The sequence below is a fragment of the Blennius ocellaris genome, assembly GCF_963422515.1.
Source record: "Blennius ocellaris genome assembly, chromosome: 13".
In the NCBI taxonomy this organism is placed as follows: domain Eukaryota; kingdom Metazoa; phylum Chordata; class Actinopteri; order Blenniiformes; family Blenniidae; genus Blennius; species Blennius ocellaris.
Window position 1 is genome coordinate 948,346 of NC_137662.1, and position 19,686 is coordinate 968,031.

At 52.1% G+C, this 19,686-nt stretch overlaps 1 protein-coding gene across 1 annotated transcript; it reads right to left on the reverse strand.

Annotated features, from left to right (window-relative positions):
- Nucleotides 1-4,060: 4,060 nt before the first annotated feature.
- On the reverse strand, nt 4,061-19,317 carry exo1 (exonuclease 1; the record flags this gene model as incomplete). The annotated part of the gene is made up of 13 exons (XM_080507364.1): nt 4,061-4,136; nt 4,527-4,696; nt 4,832-5,539; nt 8,372-8,594; nt 9,301-9,520; nt 10,451-10,652; nt 10,727-10,826; nt 12,806-12,993; nt 13,077-13,289; nt 13,525-13,662; nt 13,738-13,861; nt 18,958-19,077; nt 19,157-19,317. The coding sequence occupies 13 exons, from the start codon at nt 19,315-19,317 to the stop codon at nt 4,061-4,063; spliced, it is 2,643 nt and encodes an 880-aa protein (XP_080363490.1).
- Between the last annotated feature and the right edge of the window lie 369 nt (nt 19,318-19,686).

The following is a 19,686-nucleotide window of genomic DNA, read 5'->3' on the forward strand; positions in this document are numbered from 1 at the left end:
GTGGAAATTTTTGAAAATGCTCTGACTTCAGAGTAAACGGAGGAAAACACAACTTTTAAAAATGCTTTATAGTGCATTGTTGCATGTGTGTGTAGTTTTATTACAATGTGTTTTTCATGACAATGTGTGATCCGTCATCTCGAAAAAGGTCCCTGACCGTTTTGTGAATGTGGCTGTTATCAGCCTGCTCAGTTTAATAAACCTGAAGGCATCTGTTTCCACGTGACACAGTTCTAGTAATCTTGAATGATGAACATAACATACAAATTAAGTTTGTTTCAGAACAATGAACTCGATTGGCTCATTGGTCAGCAAAGCCCATATGAGGAGATGCTCAGGCAGGACAGATGTGGGACAAATTAATGGAAGCTAACTGTAGTGTTTTGCTGCTAATCTGACACCATGTCTAAAACATGGCTTTTTTAAGTGAAGATAAAGATATTCAGGAACAACTTGGACTTGTCACTGAAGTCAACAATATCATATACAGGCTTTAGTGAGTTACTGAAAAGACATCTAATCTCGTCTCGTTCAAGGTGATTTTCACACATATAACTGTATGCCACGATTCTCTATTTTCCTTTTTGTGTCATTGCTGCTTTGTTTTTTTTTGTTTGTTTTTTTTATTATTTTTAAATACTTTACAGTCATTCCAATTTTTTTTTAAAAAGAAAGAAAGTGCCAGTGGAGGGAGGCGGGGGAACAGCGGAAACAGCAGGTAATCAACCCAGTGCTGCAAAGTGAACACCACCCTCGTGGCCCAAACATCAGACCAGCCCAGATTGTCCCGGTCCCCCTGATCAGCCACTCTGGGCACTGCAAACTGACGTCTTCTTCGGTCTCAGTGTTCAATGTCCACAAATTCTGTCCTGAAGTAGGATCTGCAGAAACCACCGTTCCTCATGACGACTTCCCTTGGTGTGTTCTCTCTGCTAAAGCTAAACTAAAACTAAAGGGAAGCAAATGAGCCACAAGTGAGTAACGGCTGGACACGTGTGTGAAAGCTCAGATAAACATCCTCCACAAATATCACATTCGTTCATGTTCCAAGTTTCACTGTCGTTCACCCTCCGTCCACTAGAGGGAGCTGCACAGTGCACACAGCAGCACTCTGGAAGCAGAACGAGAGTAAAGTCCTCCTGCGGCAGTACTGGAGGGTAGACCGACAGCTCAGCTCCTCTTTACCACACTGGTCCTACAGTGACCGTTGCTGCAGCCTGAACCTGTGGACCAGCACCATCCCTCCTCCATCATTGCTCCATCACAGGCTAGTGGGTCACCAGGCGCCACCGGCAAACCCCCAGGCCTGGTTCTAGGGGTGGATCGTGGTGACCCTCGTCACTAGGGTTCATGATCTCTCATGTTCCATTGGCATGAGGCATGGACGTGTTTACCCGGGCCTTCTCTCCAGACCTGGCTGACCGTACCAGGTGCATGAGACTCTACCAGGAGCATGAAGCGCTACCAGGAGCATGAGACTCTACCAGGAGCATGAAGCGCTACCAGGAGCATGAGACTCTACCAGGAGCATGAAGCGCTACCAGGAGCATGAGACTCTACCAGGAGCATGAAGCCCTACCAGGTGCATGAGACCCTACCAGGAGCTTGTGATGCATGAAGCCCTACCAGGAGTATGAGACTCTACCAGGAGCATGAAGCCCTACCAGGAGCTTGTGATGCATGAAGCCCTACCAGGAGCATGAGACTCTACCAGGAGCATAAAGCCCTACCAGGAGCATGAGACTCTACCAGGAGCATGAGACCCTACCAGGAGCTTGTGATGCATGGAGCCCTACCAGGAGCATGAGACTCTACCAGGAGCATGAGACTCTACCAGGAGCATGAAGCCCTACCAGGTGCATGAGACCCTACCAGGAGCTTGTGATGCATGAAGCCCTACCAGGAGCATGAGACTCTACCAGGAGCATGAAGCCTTACCAGGAGCATGAAGCCCTACCAGGAGCATGAGACTCTACCAGGAGCATGAAACCCTACCAGGAGCATGAGACTCTACCAGGAGCATGAGACTCTACCAGGAGCATGAAGCGCTACCAGGAGCATGAGACTCTACCAGGAGCATGAGACTCTACCAGGAGCATGAAGCCCTACCAGGAGCATGAGACCCTACCAGGAGCTTGTGATGCATGAAGCCCTACCAGGAGCATGAGACTCTACCAGGAGCATGAAGCCTTACCAGGAGCATGAAGCCCTACCAGGAGCATGAGACTCTACCAGGAGCATGAGACTCTACCAGGAGCATGAAGCCCTACCAGGAGCATGAGACTCTACCAGGAGCATGAAGCCCTACCAGGAGCATGAAGCCCTACCAGGAGCATGAAGCCCTACCAGGAGCATGAGACTCTGCCAGGAGCATGAGACCCTACCAGGAGCATGAGACTCTGCCAGGAGCATGAGACTCTACCAGGAGCATGAAGCGCTACCAGGAGCATGAAGCCCTACCAGGAGCATGAGACTCTGCCAGGAGCATGAGACCCTACCAGGAGCATGAGACTCTGCCAGGAGCATGAGACTCTACCAGGAGCATGAAGCCCTAAAAGGAGCATGAGACTCTACCAGGAGCATGAGACCCTACCAGGAGCATGAGACCCTACCAGGAGCATGAGACCCTACCAGGAGCATGAACTCTGGACGACACAACTCTGAAGGTCACTAGACCACGCAAGCCCTTCTGCCACAAGGAGCTCCGCAAGGAGCATGCTCATGCTAACCTCCGAGTCCTGCAGGGAGCATGCTCATGCTAACCTCAGAGACCTGCAGGAAGCATGCCAATGCTAGCCTCAGACTCCTTTAAGCCCCGGTCCCACCGCACACAAGTGCCGGGACGGAGCGGAGCGGTACGGAATAGAGACCCCGACTGAAATTTTGGGTCTCGTCTCCACTGCAGAGAGGAGCTTAAAAAGTGGGCGGGGCTTAAGAGCTCCACAGAAATGTGACATTACAACAGAAAAGAACGTCGTCAGATGTAGATCTTATGAATCCTCTGTTGTTGTTTACATCCTCCACTTTGCACTGCTATTTTTTGCAGCGGGGGAAAAAAAAGTTACTTTTCGCAGCGGAGAGCTGCAGCCGCTTCCGTGTTTGTTGTGAGAGCGAGCGCTCCGGCCACTTGCCCCGCACTGGAGCGCTGGGGGGCGGGGCAAGTGGCCGGAGCGTTCCCCCCGGTTGTCTGAGGCACAGACACGGGAGTCTGAGGAGGTTCTCCACTCCGGCGCTGATCGCAGTCCGGCAGCACAGCGCCGGAACACGGAGGCGCCGAGCTCCTTTTCATCGCTGCTGCGGTCCGTCCCCGCGATATAGCGCCACTGACCGCGATAAAGCGCCACTGACCGCGGCTGAACAGAACGCTGACCGCCTCTGGAAAGCGGAGCTGCCGGAGCGCGGTCAGCGCCGGAGACGAGTGCTCCAGACTCCGGTGTCCCGGAAGCGCATCCACGCCACGGCGAGCGCTATGCTGCTAACAGGAAGCTCCAACACGATGCAAAGTCCCTCCCCTCGGTCTCCCCCTGCCTCAAGTCGCTGTTTCACCACAAACACTAAAGTTGAGCAGCAAAGAAAAGAAAAGGAAAATAAAAACAACCAGAGCACAGCTGACCACACTGACAGAGGATTCATCCAGCACATTAACATATTGAGGGCGTGTCGTAAATACCTGACCAATCAGCAGACGGCTCCTCAACCTTTAGGGTGCTCCCTAAAGGTTGAGGCTAGCATTGGCATGCGAATGCCTAATGCTAGCCCCAGAGTCTTACAGGGAGCATGCTCATGCTGACTTCAGAATCCTGCAGGAAGTGTGCTCATGCTAACCTGAGAGTCCTGCAGGGCGCGGAGCCAGGACTAGATTGGACCCTCCAGTGGGGCGGTTTTGGCCCGGGGCCAAAGGGTTCACAGCTCAGGTCTACACTCACATACACACCGTTTAATTCACACACATCAGAAGACTTGCTTTATTGAGAAACTATACAAAGCTGTTAACATACACGGTATGTTTAAAACTGCGTAGAACGCCCACTGCCCCGTCTCCACATCATGGCGGCGGCGGTCAGCTGACCGGCTCGTCGTCTCCAGCCAGAGAAAAGGTCTCTCCTTTCTTACAGGGAGTCATCTTCTGGGAGTCTCTGAAACACACCAGAACAACAATCTGACCAAGCTTCAGAGGAATGACAGCCACAGGCTCCTGATCTCACTATGTGAAGAATGTGGTTCCAGCCGGAGTGGGGCTGCTTGACGTCTCCGTGACCAGTAGAACCACACATTCCTCCACGTCTCCGTGACCAGTAGAACCACACATTCCTCCACACCTCCACGTCTCCGTGACCAGTAGAACCACACATTCCTCCACACCTCCACGTCTCCGTGACCAGTAGAACCACACATTCCTCCACGTCTCCGTGACCAGTAGAACCACACATTCCTCCACGTCTCCGTGACCAGTAGAACCACACCTCCACATTGTGAGCAGAAGACCGGGACCTGTCGGTTACAACCTTTCCCAATGTGTGTCGTACTTGTGGAAGCTGAAGTTCTCCCACAGGCTGCTGATGGTGGCCTGAACCCCGGGGCTGTTCTCCTTGTGGGACGGTCTCTTCCTCAGTCCACTGACCCGGGCCGGACCCAGCTTCTGCCCCCGCTCTGCTTGACCCCCCCTTCTGGACTTTGGCTTTGACAGACCTGGACCCTGTGGAAACATTGAAGAGGATCCGGAGATTAGAGAAAGACCACCAGAGCCCACTGGTGTGCTAGCGTGTCGACCGTCACTGTTTGACGGTGGTGACAGTGGTGACGGTGTTTGACGGTGGTGATGGTGTTTGACGGTTTTGACGGTGGTGACAGTGGTGACGGTGTTTGACGGTGGTGACGGTGGTGATGGTGTTTGACGGTGGTGATGGTGTTTGACGGTTTTGACGGTGGTGATGGTGTTTGACGGTGGTGACGGTGTTTGACGGTGGTGATGGTGCTTGAAGGTGGTGATGGTGTTTGACGGCGGTGATGGTGCTTGATTGCAGTGATGGTGCTTGACGGTGGTGATGGTGCTTGACGGCGGTGATGGTGCTTGACGGCGGCGATGGTGTTTGACGGCGGCGATGGTGCTTGATTGCAGTGATGGTGCTTGACGGTGGTGGTGTTTGACGGTGGTGATGGTGCTTGACGGCGGTGATGGTGCTTGACGGTGGTGATGGTGTTTGACGGCGGCGATGGTGCTTGATTGCAGTGATGGTGCTTGACGGTGGTGGTGTTTGACGGTGGTGATGGTGCTTGACGGCGGTGATGGTGCTTGACGGTGGTGATGGTGTTTGACGGCGGCGATGGCGCTTGATTGCGGCGATGGTGCTTGACGGCGGCGATGGTGCTTGACGGCGGCGATGGTGTTTGACGGCGGCGATGGTGCTTGACGGCGGCGATGGTGCTTGACGGCGGCGATGGTGTTTGACGGCGGCGATGGTGCTTGACGGCGGCGATGGTGCTTGACGGCGGCGATGGTGCTTGACGGCGGCGATGGTGCTTGACGGCGGCGATGGTGCTTGACGGCGGCGATGGTGCTTCATTGCGGTGATGGTGCTTGATTGCAGTGATGGTGCTTGACGGCGGTGGTGTTTGATGGTGGTGATGGTGTTTGACAGCGGTGATGGTGCTTGATGGTGGTGACAGCAGTGATGGTGTTTGACGGTGTTTCATGGTGTTTGGTGTTGTTTGACGGTGTTTGGTGGTGTTTGACGGTATTTGACGGTGTTTGGCGGTGTTTGGTGGTGTTTGACGGTGTTTGGTGGTATTTGACGGTGTTTGACGTGTTTGGCGGTGTTTGACGCTGTTGGTGGTGTTTGACGGTGTTTGGTGGTGTTTGACGGTGTTTGACAGCGGTGATGGTGCTTGACAGCGGTGATGGTGCTTGATGGTGGTGACAGCAGTGATGTGTTTGACAGTGTTTTATGGTGTTTGACGGTGTTTAGTGGTGTTTGACGGTGTTTCATGGTGTTTGGTGGTGTTTGACGGTGTTTGGTGGTGTTTGACGGTGTTTGGTGGTATTTGACGGTGTTTCATGGTGTTTGACGGTGTTTGGTGGTATTTGATGGTGTTTGACGCTGTTTGGTGGTGTTTGACGGTGTTTAATGGTGTTTGGCGGTGTTTGGTGGTGTTTGACGTGTTTAATGGTGTTTGGTGGTGTTTAATGGTGTTTGACGGTGTTTGACGGTATTTGGTGGTGTTTGGTGGTATTTGACGGTGTTTCATGGCGTTTGACATGTTTGACGGTGTTTGGGGTATTTGATGGTGTTTGACGGTGTTTGACGGTGTTTGGCGGTGTTTGACGGTGTTTGGCGGTGTTTGATGGTGTTTGGTGGTGTTTGACGGTGTTTGGCGGTGTTTGACGGTGTTTGGTGGTGTTTGACGGTGCTTGGTGGTGTTTGACGGTGTTTGGTGGTGTTTGACGGTGTTTGACGGTGTTTGGTGGTGTTTGACGGTGATGGGATCCCTCAGGGTTAGTGACTCTAACATGTGATGCAACATGAGGAAGAGACCGTGGACACTCTCCCAGGTCCGTCCACACCCTGAGATTGTGTTTACTCTACACGTTACAGAGGAAGCACTTTTGACAGGTTGTGGTACTTTTTGAAAGAAACAGCCACACTTGTTTGTGAAGCATTAGCACATGCTGAGGCAGTCAGACAGTAGGAACCAGGCTAATGATTTAGAGCCAATAAAGACAAATCCAAAGATAAATGGAGAAATAGAAGCTGCAGCCACTGGCTGGACCTGTAACTGGGCGGTGGTGGTTTATGGACCAGATACAACATGTTTTTATTAAGAGAGGCCATGTCAAACTGTCTGTACTTGGCCTCTGACGACAGGAGAGGTTTACATCCTTCAGATTAAGTGGATTACCTCCTCTGTTCAGTTTACAGAAGCAGGCAAGTAGCTTAGCTTAGCTTAGCTTAGCTTAGCATGAAACCCAATCATCGACTGAAGAGTTAAACCTGAACCATCTGAGTGCTGGACTGAAACTCACACTTACCTTTGATCCCAGTGAGGGACTCAGTTCTGGATTCATCTGCTGAGGACGAGAAAGAAGACATGAGACGGAACGCTGGAGGAGACAGGACGCAGGAGGAGACAGGACGCAGGAGGAGACAGGAGGAGACAGGACGCAGGAGGAGACAGGGCGTAGGAGGAGACAGGAGGAGACAGGACGCAGGAGGAGACAGGACGCAGGAGGAGACAGGAGGAGACAGGACGCAGGAGGAGACAGGACGCAGGAGGAGACAGGAGGAGACAGGACGCAGGAGGAGACAGGGCGTAGGAGGAGACAGGAGGAGACAGGACGCAGGAGGAGACAGGGCGTAGGAGGAGACAGGATGCAGGAGGAGACAGGAGGAGACAGGATGCAGGAGAAGACAGGATGCAGGAGGAGACAGGACGCACGAGGAGACAGGACGCACGAGGAGACAGGATGCACGAGGAGACAGGAGGATGCAGGAGGAGACAGGAGGAGACAGGACGCAGGAGGAGACAGGACGCAGGAGGAGACAGGACGCAGGAGGAGACAGGATGCAGGAGGAGACCGGAGGAGACAGGATGCAGGAGAAGACAGGATGCAGGAGGAGACAGGACGCAGGAGGAGACAGGACGCAGGAGGAGACAGGACGCAGGAGGAGACAGGATGCAGGAGGAGACAGGACGCAGGAGGAGACAGGAGGAGACAGGACGCAGGAGGAGACAGGATGCACGAGGAGACAGGATGCACGAGGAGACAGGATGCACGAGGAGACAGGAGGAGACCGGACGCAGGAGGAGACAGGACGCAGGAGGAGACAGGATGCAGGAGGAGACAGGATGCAGGAGGAGACAGGACGCAGGAGGAGACCGGATGCAGGAGGAGACCGGATGCAGGAGGAGACCGGATGCAGGAGGAGACAGGACGTAGGAGGAGACAGGATGCAGGAGGACACAGGATGCAGGAGGAGACAGGAGCAGGAGGAGACAGGACGTAGGAGGAGACAGGATGCAGGAGGAGACAGGACGTAGGAGGAGACAGGATGCAGGAGGAGACAGGGCGTAGGAGGAGACAGCTGCAGGAGGAGACAGGACGCAGGAGGAGACAGGATGCAGGAGGAGACAGGGCGCAGGAGGAGACAGGATGCAGGAGGAGACAGGGCGTAGGAGGAGACAGGGCGTAGGAGGAGACAGGGCGTAGGAGGAGACAGGAGGAGACAGCTGCAGGAGGAGACAGGATGCAGGAGGAGACAGGATGCAGGAGGAGACAGGATGCAGGAGGAGACAGGATGCAGGAGGAGACAGGATGCAGGAGGAGACAGGATGCAGGAGGAGACAGGAGGCTGAGAAGTGTGTTTTAACGTACGTCCTCCTGGTGGGAGCCTCTGTGGGGGGGGGGCTCCTCTTTGTGGAAGGAGGGGGGGTGAGGCTGTGACTGAGAGAAGTACGCACTGTCCTGAGACAAGGGAGACTCCGGCTGGACGTCTGCGTCCTCCCACTTTCTTTCATTGGAGGACGAGTCTCCAGAGGACTGGACGGGCTTTGGACTGTCCTTGTACTGAAATTGCTTCAGAGCAGCGATGCTGCAACTGGGGGGCGTCGAGGACGACCAGTGGAAGAGCCTGAGCCCCAGGCTGGAGCAGCCAGCGCCGGGGGGGGGGGAGGAGCCAGGGCCGGGGGGAGAGGAGCCAGCACCGGGGGGGGAGGAACCAAGGGGCGAGGTACAAGGGTCAGGGGGGGAGGAGTCAGCCCCAGGGAGGGAGGAGTCAGCCCCAGGGAGGGAGGAGTCAGCACCGGGGAGGGAGGAACCAAGGGGCGAGGTACAAGGGTCAGGGGGGGAGGAGTCAGCCCCAGGGAGGGAGGAGCCAGCACCGGGGGGGGAGGAACCAAGGGGCGAGGTACAAGGGTCAGGGGGGGAGGAGAAGGCCGACACAGGGGGGCTTGGGGTTTCCACAGACGGAGCGTCAGGACCTTCACTGGAGGACCACTGGAGGTCCTCACTGACCTGTTCTGTAGGGGGGGGGGTGGAGCTGCTGAAGAACCTACAGAGGAGGAGGAGGAGGTTAGACAGAGTTCATGCTGCTGCAGTGGATCACACTGACCTGCTGCTGCAGTGGATCACACTGACCTGCTGCTGCAGTGGATCACACTGACCTGCTGCAGTGGATCACTGACCTGCTGCTGCAGTGGATCACACTGACTTGCTGCAGTGGATCACTGACCTGCTGCTGCAGTGGATCACACTGACTTGCTGCAGTGGATCACTGACCTGCTGCTGCAGTGGATCACACTGACCTGCTGCGTGTGGCCTGATGGCCCTCTGGGGCCCCCGGGGCCCCCGGGGCCTCTGGGCCCTCCGGGGCCTCCTGGTTCCTCCTCTGTAACAAGGTGGCGAAGCGGTTGCGTGGCCGTGGCTGGCGGCTGCAGGAGGACCGGTCCAGGTCCTGGTCTGATCTGGATCGCTTGTGGGTGGAGGAGTAGAGCTGCAGCACGTCCTGGTCTGAAACACTGGAGTCTGGAGAGACATGAGGACAAGCCTGGTGTCACCACTCGTCCTCACCCCACGTCCTGGGAGGACAGAGACAAGGACCCCAGCCGGGACTCCTGCTGTGAGACAGAGACAAGGACCCCAGCCGGGACTCCTGCTGTGAGACAGAGACAAGGACCCCAGCCGGGACTCCTGCTGTGAGACAGAGACAAGGACCCCAGCCGGGACTCCTGCTGTGAGACAGAGACAAGGACCCCAGCCGGGACTCCTGCTGTGAGACAGAAGCACGACACCACTGGTTCCCAACCTGCTTCTGAAGGACCTCAACGTTGACCAACCACGGCTATTTATCATTTAATTCCAAATGTAAATACTCCGTGACACATTTCTCTCTTTCATGGTGAAAAATAACCACTTTCATGGTTTTACATAAAAGTACATTTAGCTTCATGTAACAACATGTAACAGTTCAAATCAGACCCACGTTCAACACAGACACCAGAGGTGGAAATCAATGAAGGTGCTTCTCACTACTGAAATATATCAACAGACAGCAATTACATTTCAAAATAATAAGAATATCTACCCGAGTTACCGCTTATTCCATAACTTTTCCAAAACTTCAAACAAAATACATACAACTCCATAACGTCTCCATGTTTTTCATGACTGTGGTACTTTCTATATCTGGTAAATTGTTTATATGTTGACAAAACCAAACTGCAGAAAATAACTCACAGCATAACTAATAGCCAATTTTCAGTGAAATGTTTCAAAGAGCCTCTCCTAGAACTGTTGCATTGTGGGTGTTGTGGAGCCGACGCTGGGTCTCAGTGCTGTCGCGACTCTTACAGAAACACTATTTGCTTGGTGGGGCGGCTGCATTGGAGCCAGATCAAAGAAAGTAACTTCTTTGGACAATACTTGAGTAAAAGTACGGAGTTACAGCTGGCTTACCGTCTCTGGGCCTCTTCAGCTGCAACTCTCTGCAGGGCAGCCGCAGGCCGGCCGTGTTGACCAGTCTCTGCTGCCCCCTGGTGGGCGGAGGCCGGTGTGGTGAGGCGGTGGAGGGGGTGGAGGCGGCAGTGAAGCCTCTGCTCCAGATGCTGCGCCCCGAGGCTGAGGAGTGGTTCCAGCTGTGACTGCGGGATTGACCGGACTGGAGAGACGTGGACAGACACGTTTCAGACCAAATGCTTGGATCAGCATGAACCTTCAGCAGAGCGCTGATACCTGAGCAGGTGAGTCCGGACTGAAGTCCTCCAGCTTCTCCAGGGTGTGGAGGTCCAGGTTCCCCAGGGCCATCTGCAACCCTGTGTCATCCCCCAGGTGGCTGTTCAGCCGGGTCAAGGATGAAACATGAACCAGCAGGCGGCTGACGGTATCAGAACCAACAGGCGGCTGACGGTGTCAGAACCAGCATCAGAACCAACAGGCGGTTGACGGCGTCAGAACCAACAGGCGGTTGACGGCGTCAGAACCAACAGGTGGCTGACGGCGTCAGAACCAACAGGCGGTTGACGGCGTCAGAACCAACAGGCGGTTGACAGTATCAGAACCAACAGGCGGTTGACGGCATCAGAACCAACAGGCGGTTGACGGCATCAGAACCAACAGGCGGTTGACGGTGTCAGAACCAACAGGCGGTTGACGGCGTCAGAACCAACAGGCGGTTGACGGCGTCAGAACCAACAGGCGGTTGACGGCGTCAGAACCAACAGGCGGTTGACGGTATCAGAACCAACAGGCGGTTGACGGCGTCAGAACCAACAGGCGGTTGACGGCGTCAGAACCAACAGGCGGTTGACGGCGTCAGAACCAACAGGTGGCTGACGGCGTCAGAACCAACAGGCGGTTGACGGCGTCAGAACCAACAGGTGGCTGACGGTATCAGAACCAACAGGCGGCTGACGGTATCAGAACCAACAGGCGGTTGACGGCATCAGAACCAGCAGGCGGCTGACGGTATCAGAACCAACAGGCGGCTGACGGCGTCAGAACCAACAGGCGGTTGACGGCGTCAGAACCAACAGGTGGCTGACGGCGTCAGAACCAACAGGCGGTTGACGGCGTCAGAACCAACAGGCGGTTGACGGCGTCAGAACCAACAGGCGGCTGACGGCGTCAGAACCAACAGGCGGTTGACGGCGTCAGAACCAACAGGTGGCTGACGGCGTCAGAACCAACAGGCGGCTGACGGTATCAGAACCAACAGGCGGTTGACGGCATCAGAACCAGCAGGCGGCTGACGGCATCAGAACCAGCAGGCGGCTGACGGTATCAGAACCAGCAGGCGGCTGACGGTATCAGAACCAACAGGCGGCTGACGGTATCAGAACCAACAGGCGGCTGACGGTATCAGAACCAACAGGCGGCTGACGGTATCAGAACCAACAGGCGGCTGACGGTATCAGAACCAACAGGCGGCTGACGGTATCAGAACCAACAGGCGGCTGACGGTATCAGAACCAACAGGCGGCTGACGGTATCAGAACCAACAGGTGGCTGACGGTATCAGAACCAACAGGCGGCTGACGGTATCAGAACCAACAGGCGGCTGACGGTATCAGAACCAACAGGTGGCTGACGGTATCAGAACCAACAGGCGGCTGACGGTATCAGAACCAACAGGTGGCTGACGGTATCAGAACCAACAGGCGGCTGACGGTATCAGAACCAACAGGTGGCTGACGGTATCAGAACCAACAGGTGGCTGACGGTATCAGAACCAACAGGCGGCTGACGGTATCAGAACCAACAGGCGGCTGACGGTATCAGAACCAACAGGTGGCTGACGGTATCAGAACCAACAGGCGGCTGACGGTATCAGAACCAACAGGTGGCTGACGGTATCAGAACCAACAGGCGGCTGACGGTATCAGAACCAACAGGCGGCTGACGGTATCAGAACCAACAGGCGGCTGACGGTATCAGAACCAACAGGCGGCTGACGGTATCAGAACCAACAGGCGGCTGACGGTATCAGAACCAACAGGCGGCTGACGGTATCAGAACCAACAGGCGGCTGACGGTATCAGAACCAACAGGCGGCTGACGGTATCAGAACCAACAGGCGGCTGACGGTATCAGAACCAACAGGTGGCTGACGGTATCAGAACCAACAGGCGGCTGACGGTATCAGAACCAACAGGCGGCTGACGGTATCAGAACCAACAGGTGGCTGACGGTATCAGAACCAACAGGCGGCTGACGGTATCAGAACCAACAGGTGGCTGACGGTATCAGAACCAACAGGCGGCTGACGGTATCAGAACCAACAGGCGGCTGACGGTATCAGAACCAGGAGGATACAGTCCTGCGTAGGAGAGGGTGCAGGGGTCCATGTGCTCCGGGTACGGGTTGAGGGGCACCACCTTCCTCTGGACCGGGTCGAACACCAGCTGGTACAGGAAGGTGTTGTTCGCTCGCACAAACCCCTGCAGGTAGGAGTCCGGGACGAGCAGGCTCATCTTCAGGTACTGGCCCATCTTCCTGATCACCTGGCGGCAGAGAGCAGAGACTTCAGCCTGAACCAGGTTCTGGGAGTGGTGATGTGACGGCTCGTCCTCAGGACTGTGGAGACCTTCAGGATGTCCGGGTCCTTGGCGAGCCGCAGCAGCTTGCAGGCCTTGCCCAGGCCGATCCCGTGCAGCGAGGCCAGGTAGTCGCAGCCCGACAGGATGCACATGTAGCGGAACTTGTCCTCCGTGAAGACGTTGCCCAGCGAGCGGCAGCGGCCCAGGTTGCTCTGGTCGATCTCCAGACCGTTGCCCTGCTTGTCCATCTTGAGGATCACCTGCATGAGTGGAGCTCAGGTCACAGAGAACCTGTCCAACATCACAGTGGAACCAACAACTTCTCCTTATGCACGTGAATGTGGACCTTTATCGGCAAGAATCCTAATGAAAAATCTAAATGACAACACAAACATATCTCAGACCTTTATTGGACTAATGTCCCCCCCTTCGCGGGGATGTCACCCCCGCAGGTATGGAGGACCCCCCCTCTTGGGAATGCGCCCCGTTGCCTACCTTCCTGCAGCCAAACGCCAGCAGGTCAGAGTCCTCGGTGATGACGGCCTGAGCCAGGCCCGACTTGGTGAGGAAGGCCAGCTGAGCGTCGGCCTCATACGGAGCCACCAGGCAGTCCACCCCCCTGGTCCTGGCAGCCTGGAGGGACAGACGGGGAGTGAACACCCGGGACACCCTGCAGACCTCAGGGGGTGTCTGGAGACGGAGGCTCACCTTGATGAGGCTGCGAGCCATGGAGGGTGTGATGTTCACACAGCGGGTGAAGCAGTCCCGGGCCTCGGACAGCTTCCCTTCACGGAGCAGCTGGCGTCCCCTCTGGAGGTTCGTCTCTCTGCGTCTAGGACACCAGGCAAACCACGTCAGGAGGACACCACGTCAGGAGGAGGACACCACGTCAGGAGGACACCACGTCAGCAGGACACCACCACGTCAGCAGGACACCACCACGTCAGGTGGACACGACCACGTCAGGAGGACACCACCACATCAAGAGGACACGACCACGTCAGGAGGACACCACGTCAGGAGGACACCACGTCAGGAGAACACCACGTCAGGAGGACACCACGTCAGGAGGACACCACCACGTCAGGAGGACACCACCACGTCAGCAGGACACGACCACGTCAGCAGGACACCACCACGTCAGGTGGACACGACCACGTCAGGAGGACACCACCACGTCAAGAGGACACCACCACGTCAAGAGGACACGACCACGTCAGGAGGACACCACGTCAGGAGGACACCACGTCAGCAGGACACCACGTCAGCAGGACACGACCACGTCAGGAGGACACCACCACATCAGGAGGACACCACCACGTCAGGAGAACACCACGTCAGGAGGAAACCACGTCAGGAGGACACCACATGAGGAGGACACCACGTCAGGACACCACCACGTCAGGACACCACCACGTCAGGACACCACCACGTCAGGAGAACACCACGTTAGGAGGACACCACCACGTCAGGAGGACACCACGTCAGCAGGACACCACCACGTCAGCAGGACACCACCACGTCAGCAGGACACCACCACGTCAGGTGGACACGACCACGTCAGGAGGACACCACCACATCAAGAGGACACGACCACGTCAGGAGGACACCACGTCAGGACACCACCACGTCAGGACACCACCACGTCAGGACACCACCACGTCAGGAGAACACCACGTCAGGAGGACACCACCACGTCAGGAGGACACCACCACGTCAGGAGAACACCACCACGTCAGGAGAACACCACCACGTCAGGAGAACACCACGTCAGGAGAACACCACGTCAGGAGAACACCACGTCAGGAGGACACGACCACGTCAGGAGGACACCACGACGTCAGCAGGACACCACGACGTCAGCAGGACACGACCACGTCAGGAGGACACCACCATGTCAGGTGGACACGACCACGTCAGCAGGACACGACCACGTCAGGAGAATGTGACCAAGTCAGGAGGACACCACCAGGTCAGGACACGAGGACATCAGCAGGACAAGATGAGCCTGTTACTTCAGGAGACGTTTCCTGCTGGTACATTCCTTCCCGCTCCGTCACTCAGAAACAATGCGACTCTGTTGCAGCCTGGAATGTCCTGATCAGTCGACGTGTTTGTGAGCAGGTGTGAAAATCACTGCAGTTTGTGGAGACGCTTCAGACTCCGGCTCGTTTACCACCAAGTGTCTGGCTCCAAGAGCGGCACCAAGGAATGTTTGTTCTCTGCAACCCATTTCAAATAACGAGTCCTTCAGCTTGGCGTTTGTCCCATCAGGTCCTTCGTCACTGAGATGCTTTATTTATTTTTTACATCTTTGCACTGAAGAAAACTCACATAACATGTCACACTTCAAACCCAGAGAACAAACTTCAGTTTAGTTTTCTACTAAAACTTTAGAGTTGATGTTGAACTTTAAGTTCTGATGGGTTTTCATTAGTTTTTTTTCACTGTTGAGCCATTTTGGCAGTTTCACCTTTCTTGTTTTGTGGATTTTAGTTTAAAAAAAAGAGTGAGCAAACATGTCAGCAGTTTCACAAACTGTAGCAGTTCAACATTTTCATTTTCAACCATTTGTTTTTATTTTCTATCAAATTACAAGAAAAGCAAACCGGTCTTTACACATGGATTAAAACTCCCCTTTTTCCATTTAATGGATGTATTTGTTTTTTTGCTCACACGTCATTAGCGATTAGATTTAATAGCTGGTTTAAAGCAACAGAAACAAAGTATTTCAAAAAGGGCTTTTGTCTTGTATTGAATGCTATAAGATATTTTCTTTTGATGGTCATGACCAATGTCTTTGCTGTACATTTTATATTTGATCCACTTGGTTGAGGTCCTGAGTCCTAGTGAAATGTAACACAACTTTATTTAAAGTCCTAATGTAACACTACTTTATTTAAAGTCCTAGTGAAATGTAACACTACTTTATTTAAAGTCCTAATGTAACACTACTTTATTTAAAGTCCTAGTGAAATGTAACACTACTTTATTTAAAGTCCTAATGTAACACTACTTTATTTAAAGTCCTAGTGAAATGTAACACTACTTTATTTAAAGTCCTAATGTAACACTACTTTATTTAAAGTCCTAGTGAAATGTAACACTACTTTATTTAAAGTCCTAGTGAAATGCAACACTACTTTATTTAAAGTCCTAATGTAACACTACTTTATTTAAAGTCCTAGTGAAATGTAACACTACTTTATTTAAAGTCCTAGTGAAATGTAACACAACTTTATTTAAAGTCCTAATGTAACACTACTTTATTTAAAGTCCTAGTGAAATGTAACACTACTTTATTTAAAGTCCTAATGTAACACTACTTTATTTAAAGTCCTAGTGAAATGTAACACTACTTTATTTAAAGTCCTAGTGAAATGTAACACTACTTTATTTAAAGTCCTAGTGAAATGTAACACTACTTTATTTAAAGTCCTAGTGAAATGTAACACTACTTTATTTAAAGTCCCAGTGAAATGTAACACTACTTTATTTAAAGTCCCAGTGAAATGTAACACACTACTTTATTTATAGTCCCAGTGAAATGTAACACTACTTTATTTAAAGTCCTAGTGAAATGTAACACTACTTTATTTAAAGTCCTTGTGAAATGTAACACTACTTTATTTAAAGTCCTAGTGAAATGTAACACACTACTTTATTTAAAGTCCTAGTGAAATGTAACACTACTTTATTTAAAGTCCTAGTGAAATGTAACTCACTACTTTATTTAAAGTCCTAGTGAAATGTAACACTACTTTATTTAAAGTCCTAGTGAAATGTAACACTACTTTATTTAAAGTCCTAGTGAAATGTAACACTACTTTATTTAAAGTCCTAGTGAAATGTAACACACTACTTTATTTAAAGTCCTAGTGAAATGTAACACACTACTTTATTTAAAGTCCTAGTGAAATGTAACACACTACTTTATTTAAAGTCCTAGTGAAATGTAACACTACTTTATTTAAAGTCCAAGTGAAATGTAACACACTACTTTATTTAAAGTCCTAGTGAAATGTAACAGTACTTTATTTAAAGTCCTAGTGAAATGTAACACTACTTTATTTAAAGTCCCAGTGAAATGTAACACTACTTTATTTAAAGTCCCAGTGAAATGTAACACACTACTTTATTTAAAGTCCTAGTGAAATGTAACACTACTTTATTTAAAGTCCTAGTGAAATGTAACACTACTTTATTTAAAGTCCTAGTGAAATGTAACACTACTTTATTTAAAGTCCTAGTGAAATGTAACACACTACTTTATTTAAAGTCCTAGTGAAATGTAACACACTACTTTATTTAAAGTCCCAGTGAAATGTAACACTACTTTATTTAAAGTCCTAGTGAAATGTAACACTACTTTATTTAAAGTCCTAGTGAAATGTAACACACTACTTTATTTAAAGTCCCAGTGAAATGTAACACACTACTTTATTTAAAGTCCCAGTGAAATGTAACACTACTTTATTTAAAGTCCTAGTGAAATGTAACACTACTTTATTTAAAGTCCTAGTGAAATGTAACACACTACTTTATTTAAAGTCCTAGTGAAATGTAACACACTACTTTATTTAAAGTCCTAGTGAAATGTAACACTACTTTATTTAAAGTCCTAGTGAAATGTAACACTACTTTATTTAAAGTCCCAGTGAAATGTAACACACTACTTTGTAAAAAACGATAGTTGGGGTACTACTTGTAAGGTTCCTCCGACTCTGCCCCACCACTGTTGTCACATAAAGTTACTTGAATTTTGAATCTCCAGCCGAGGAATTTGGGGGAATCCTTCTTCTTCGTGGGCCATTGTGGGCGGAGCCTATGTGTGACATCAAGAGTTGTGCAGATCTCGATCTGTTGTGTTTATATTGGCTTGTTTCCCTCTTAAGTATCAAAGTTTTTACAGTGCTTTGAAGTTATAGTCTGCGTTTTATGAGCCGTGACGAAAGATTGAGCCTGGAAGAGACCAGAGAGGAGGAAAGGAGCACGGGTGGCTAGTGGCTAGTGGCTAGTGGCTAGCGGCTAGCGGGAGCCGCTAGCTCGGGCGGCTAGTAGACGATCAAGTAACACCTGGACTCGTCTCCGGTGATTCCACAGTCTTCTAGCTCTTGGACGTGTTGGATCCAGGAAGCCGGTCGTTCTGCCAAAAGTCAGGAGCCTCAAAGCCTCAAAGGTGAAAACTGCTGAGGCGAGGAGACGAGGAGGCGAGGAGACGAGGACGAATGGAGGACGAAGCGTCTTCTGCTTCCTCAAACATGTTCCAGACGGGGTCACCGATGGCAGAACCACCTTCTGTGTCTTCTTCATCAATCACTGGGTTTGAAATGATGATGATGATGAAATATGGTTCAATTCAGCCTCTTCGTGGTCAAAACTCTGATCCTCCATAATGTAAACACAACTTGGGCGTGTGCACAACTCGTGATGTCACTCTATTATTGTCAGAAGCTCCGCCCAGCAGAGGAAATAGCGCCGTTTATCAGCTATTTTCTCTCAGATCGTCGTGTGTTAACATTTTACCTTCAGCCAGTTAGCAGGAAAATGTTCTAGAAGAGACACCAGAGAGTTCTGGAGGTGGAATCTTCATTTCACTGGGATTTTAAATGATGTGAAGAGTGGAATTGTAAAGGACATGGTTGTGTGTGGGATGGCACAGTGGTTAGTGCTCACGCCTCACAGCGAGGGGGTCCTGGGTTCAGGTACAGCCTGAGGTTCCTCCTGCTCTCCAGGCTCCTCCCACACTGGGTTAATCCACTAAACTGCCCCGAGGTGTGTGTGTGTGTGTGTGTGTGTGTGTGTGTGTGTGTGTGTGTGTGTGTGTGTGTGTGGCGGATGGCCCCCTGTCCAGGTGAAGCTGCCCGGGGCTCCAGGGACCCATGAGCAGGACAGAAGGTGGGTGGTTCAGTGCAAGGGGTCACTCACTCTCTGCGGCTCTTCTCCACCTCCTTCTTGGAGGGCAGGTTGCGTCCATCGAACACCAGAATGGGTTTGACACTGAAGCTCAGCAGCATGTCCACAAACTTCATGCAGTACCACACATACCTGCAACGAGACGAGTTGGCGTTCAGGAGTCCTGCTCAGAGAGTCGCGGGCAGAGAAGAAGAAGAAGAAGAGAGCCTACTGGTCGGTTGCTTCTCCTTTCGCCAGCTTCTCCGCACAGGAAAAGGCTCCTTTGTGCAGCCAACAGTACGTGTCCACCGCCACCGTCTGGCCCCGGTACTTCTTCACGTTAACAGGCTCACCAGCATCTTTGATGAACTGCAGCAGGCCTGAGATTCCCATTTTGACTCTGAACCTGAGTGGGAAACAACAAGAAGTGACTACAGACTGCAGTGGAAACCAGCTGCAGGTGAAACAACAAGAAGTGCAGGACCTGGGCCCTCCAGGACCAGGAGGAGCTAAACCTGCAGGACCTGGGCCCTCCAGGACCAGGAGGAGCTAAACCTGCAGGACCTGGGCCCTCCAGGACCAGGAGGAGCTAAACCTGCAGGACCTGGGCCCTCCAGGACCGGGTTTGGAGACCCCTGTATTATAATATAGTCTGGATCCACTGTGCAGGTTATTTCATCGGGATGTTCAGGTCGTGTGTGTGTGTGTGTGTGTGTGTGTGTGTGTGTGTGTGTGTGTGTGTGTGTGTGTAGCTCAAATTAA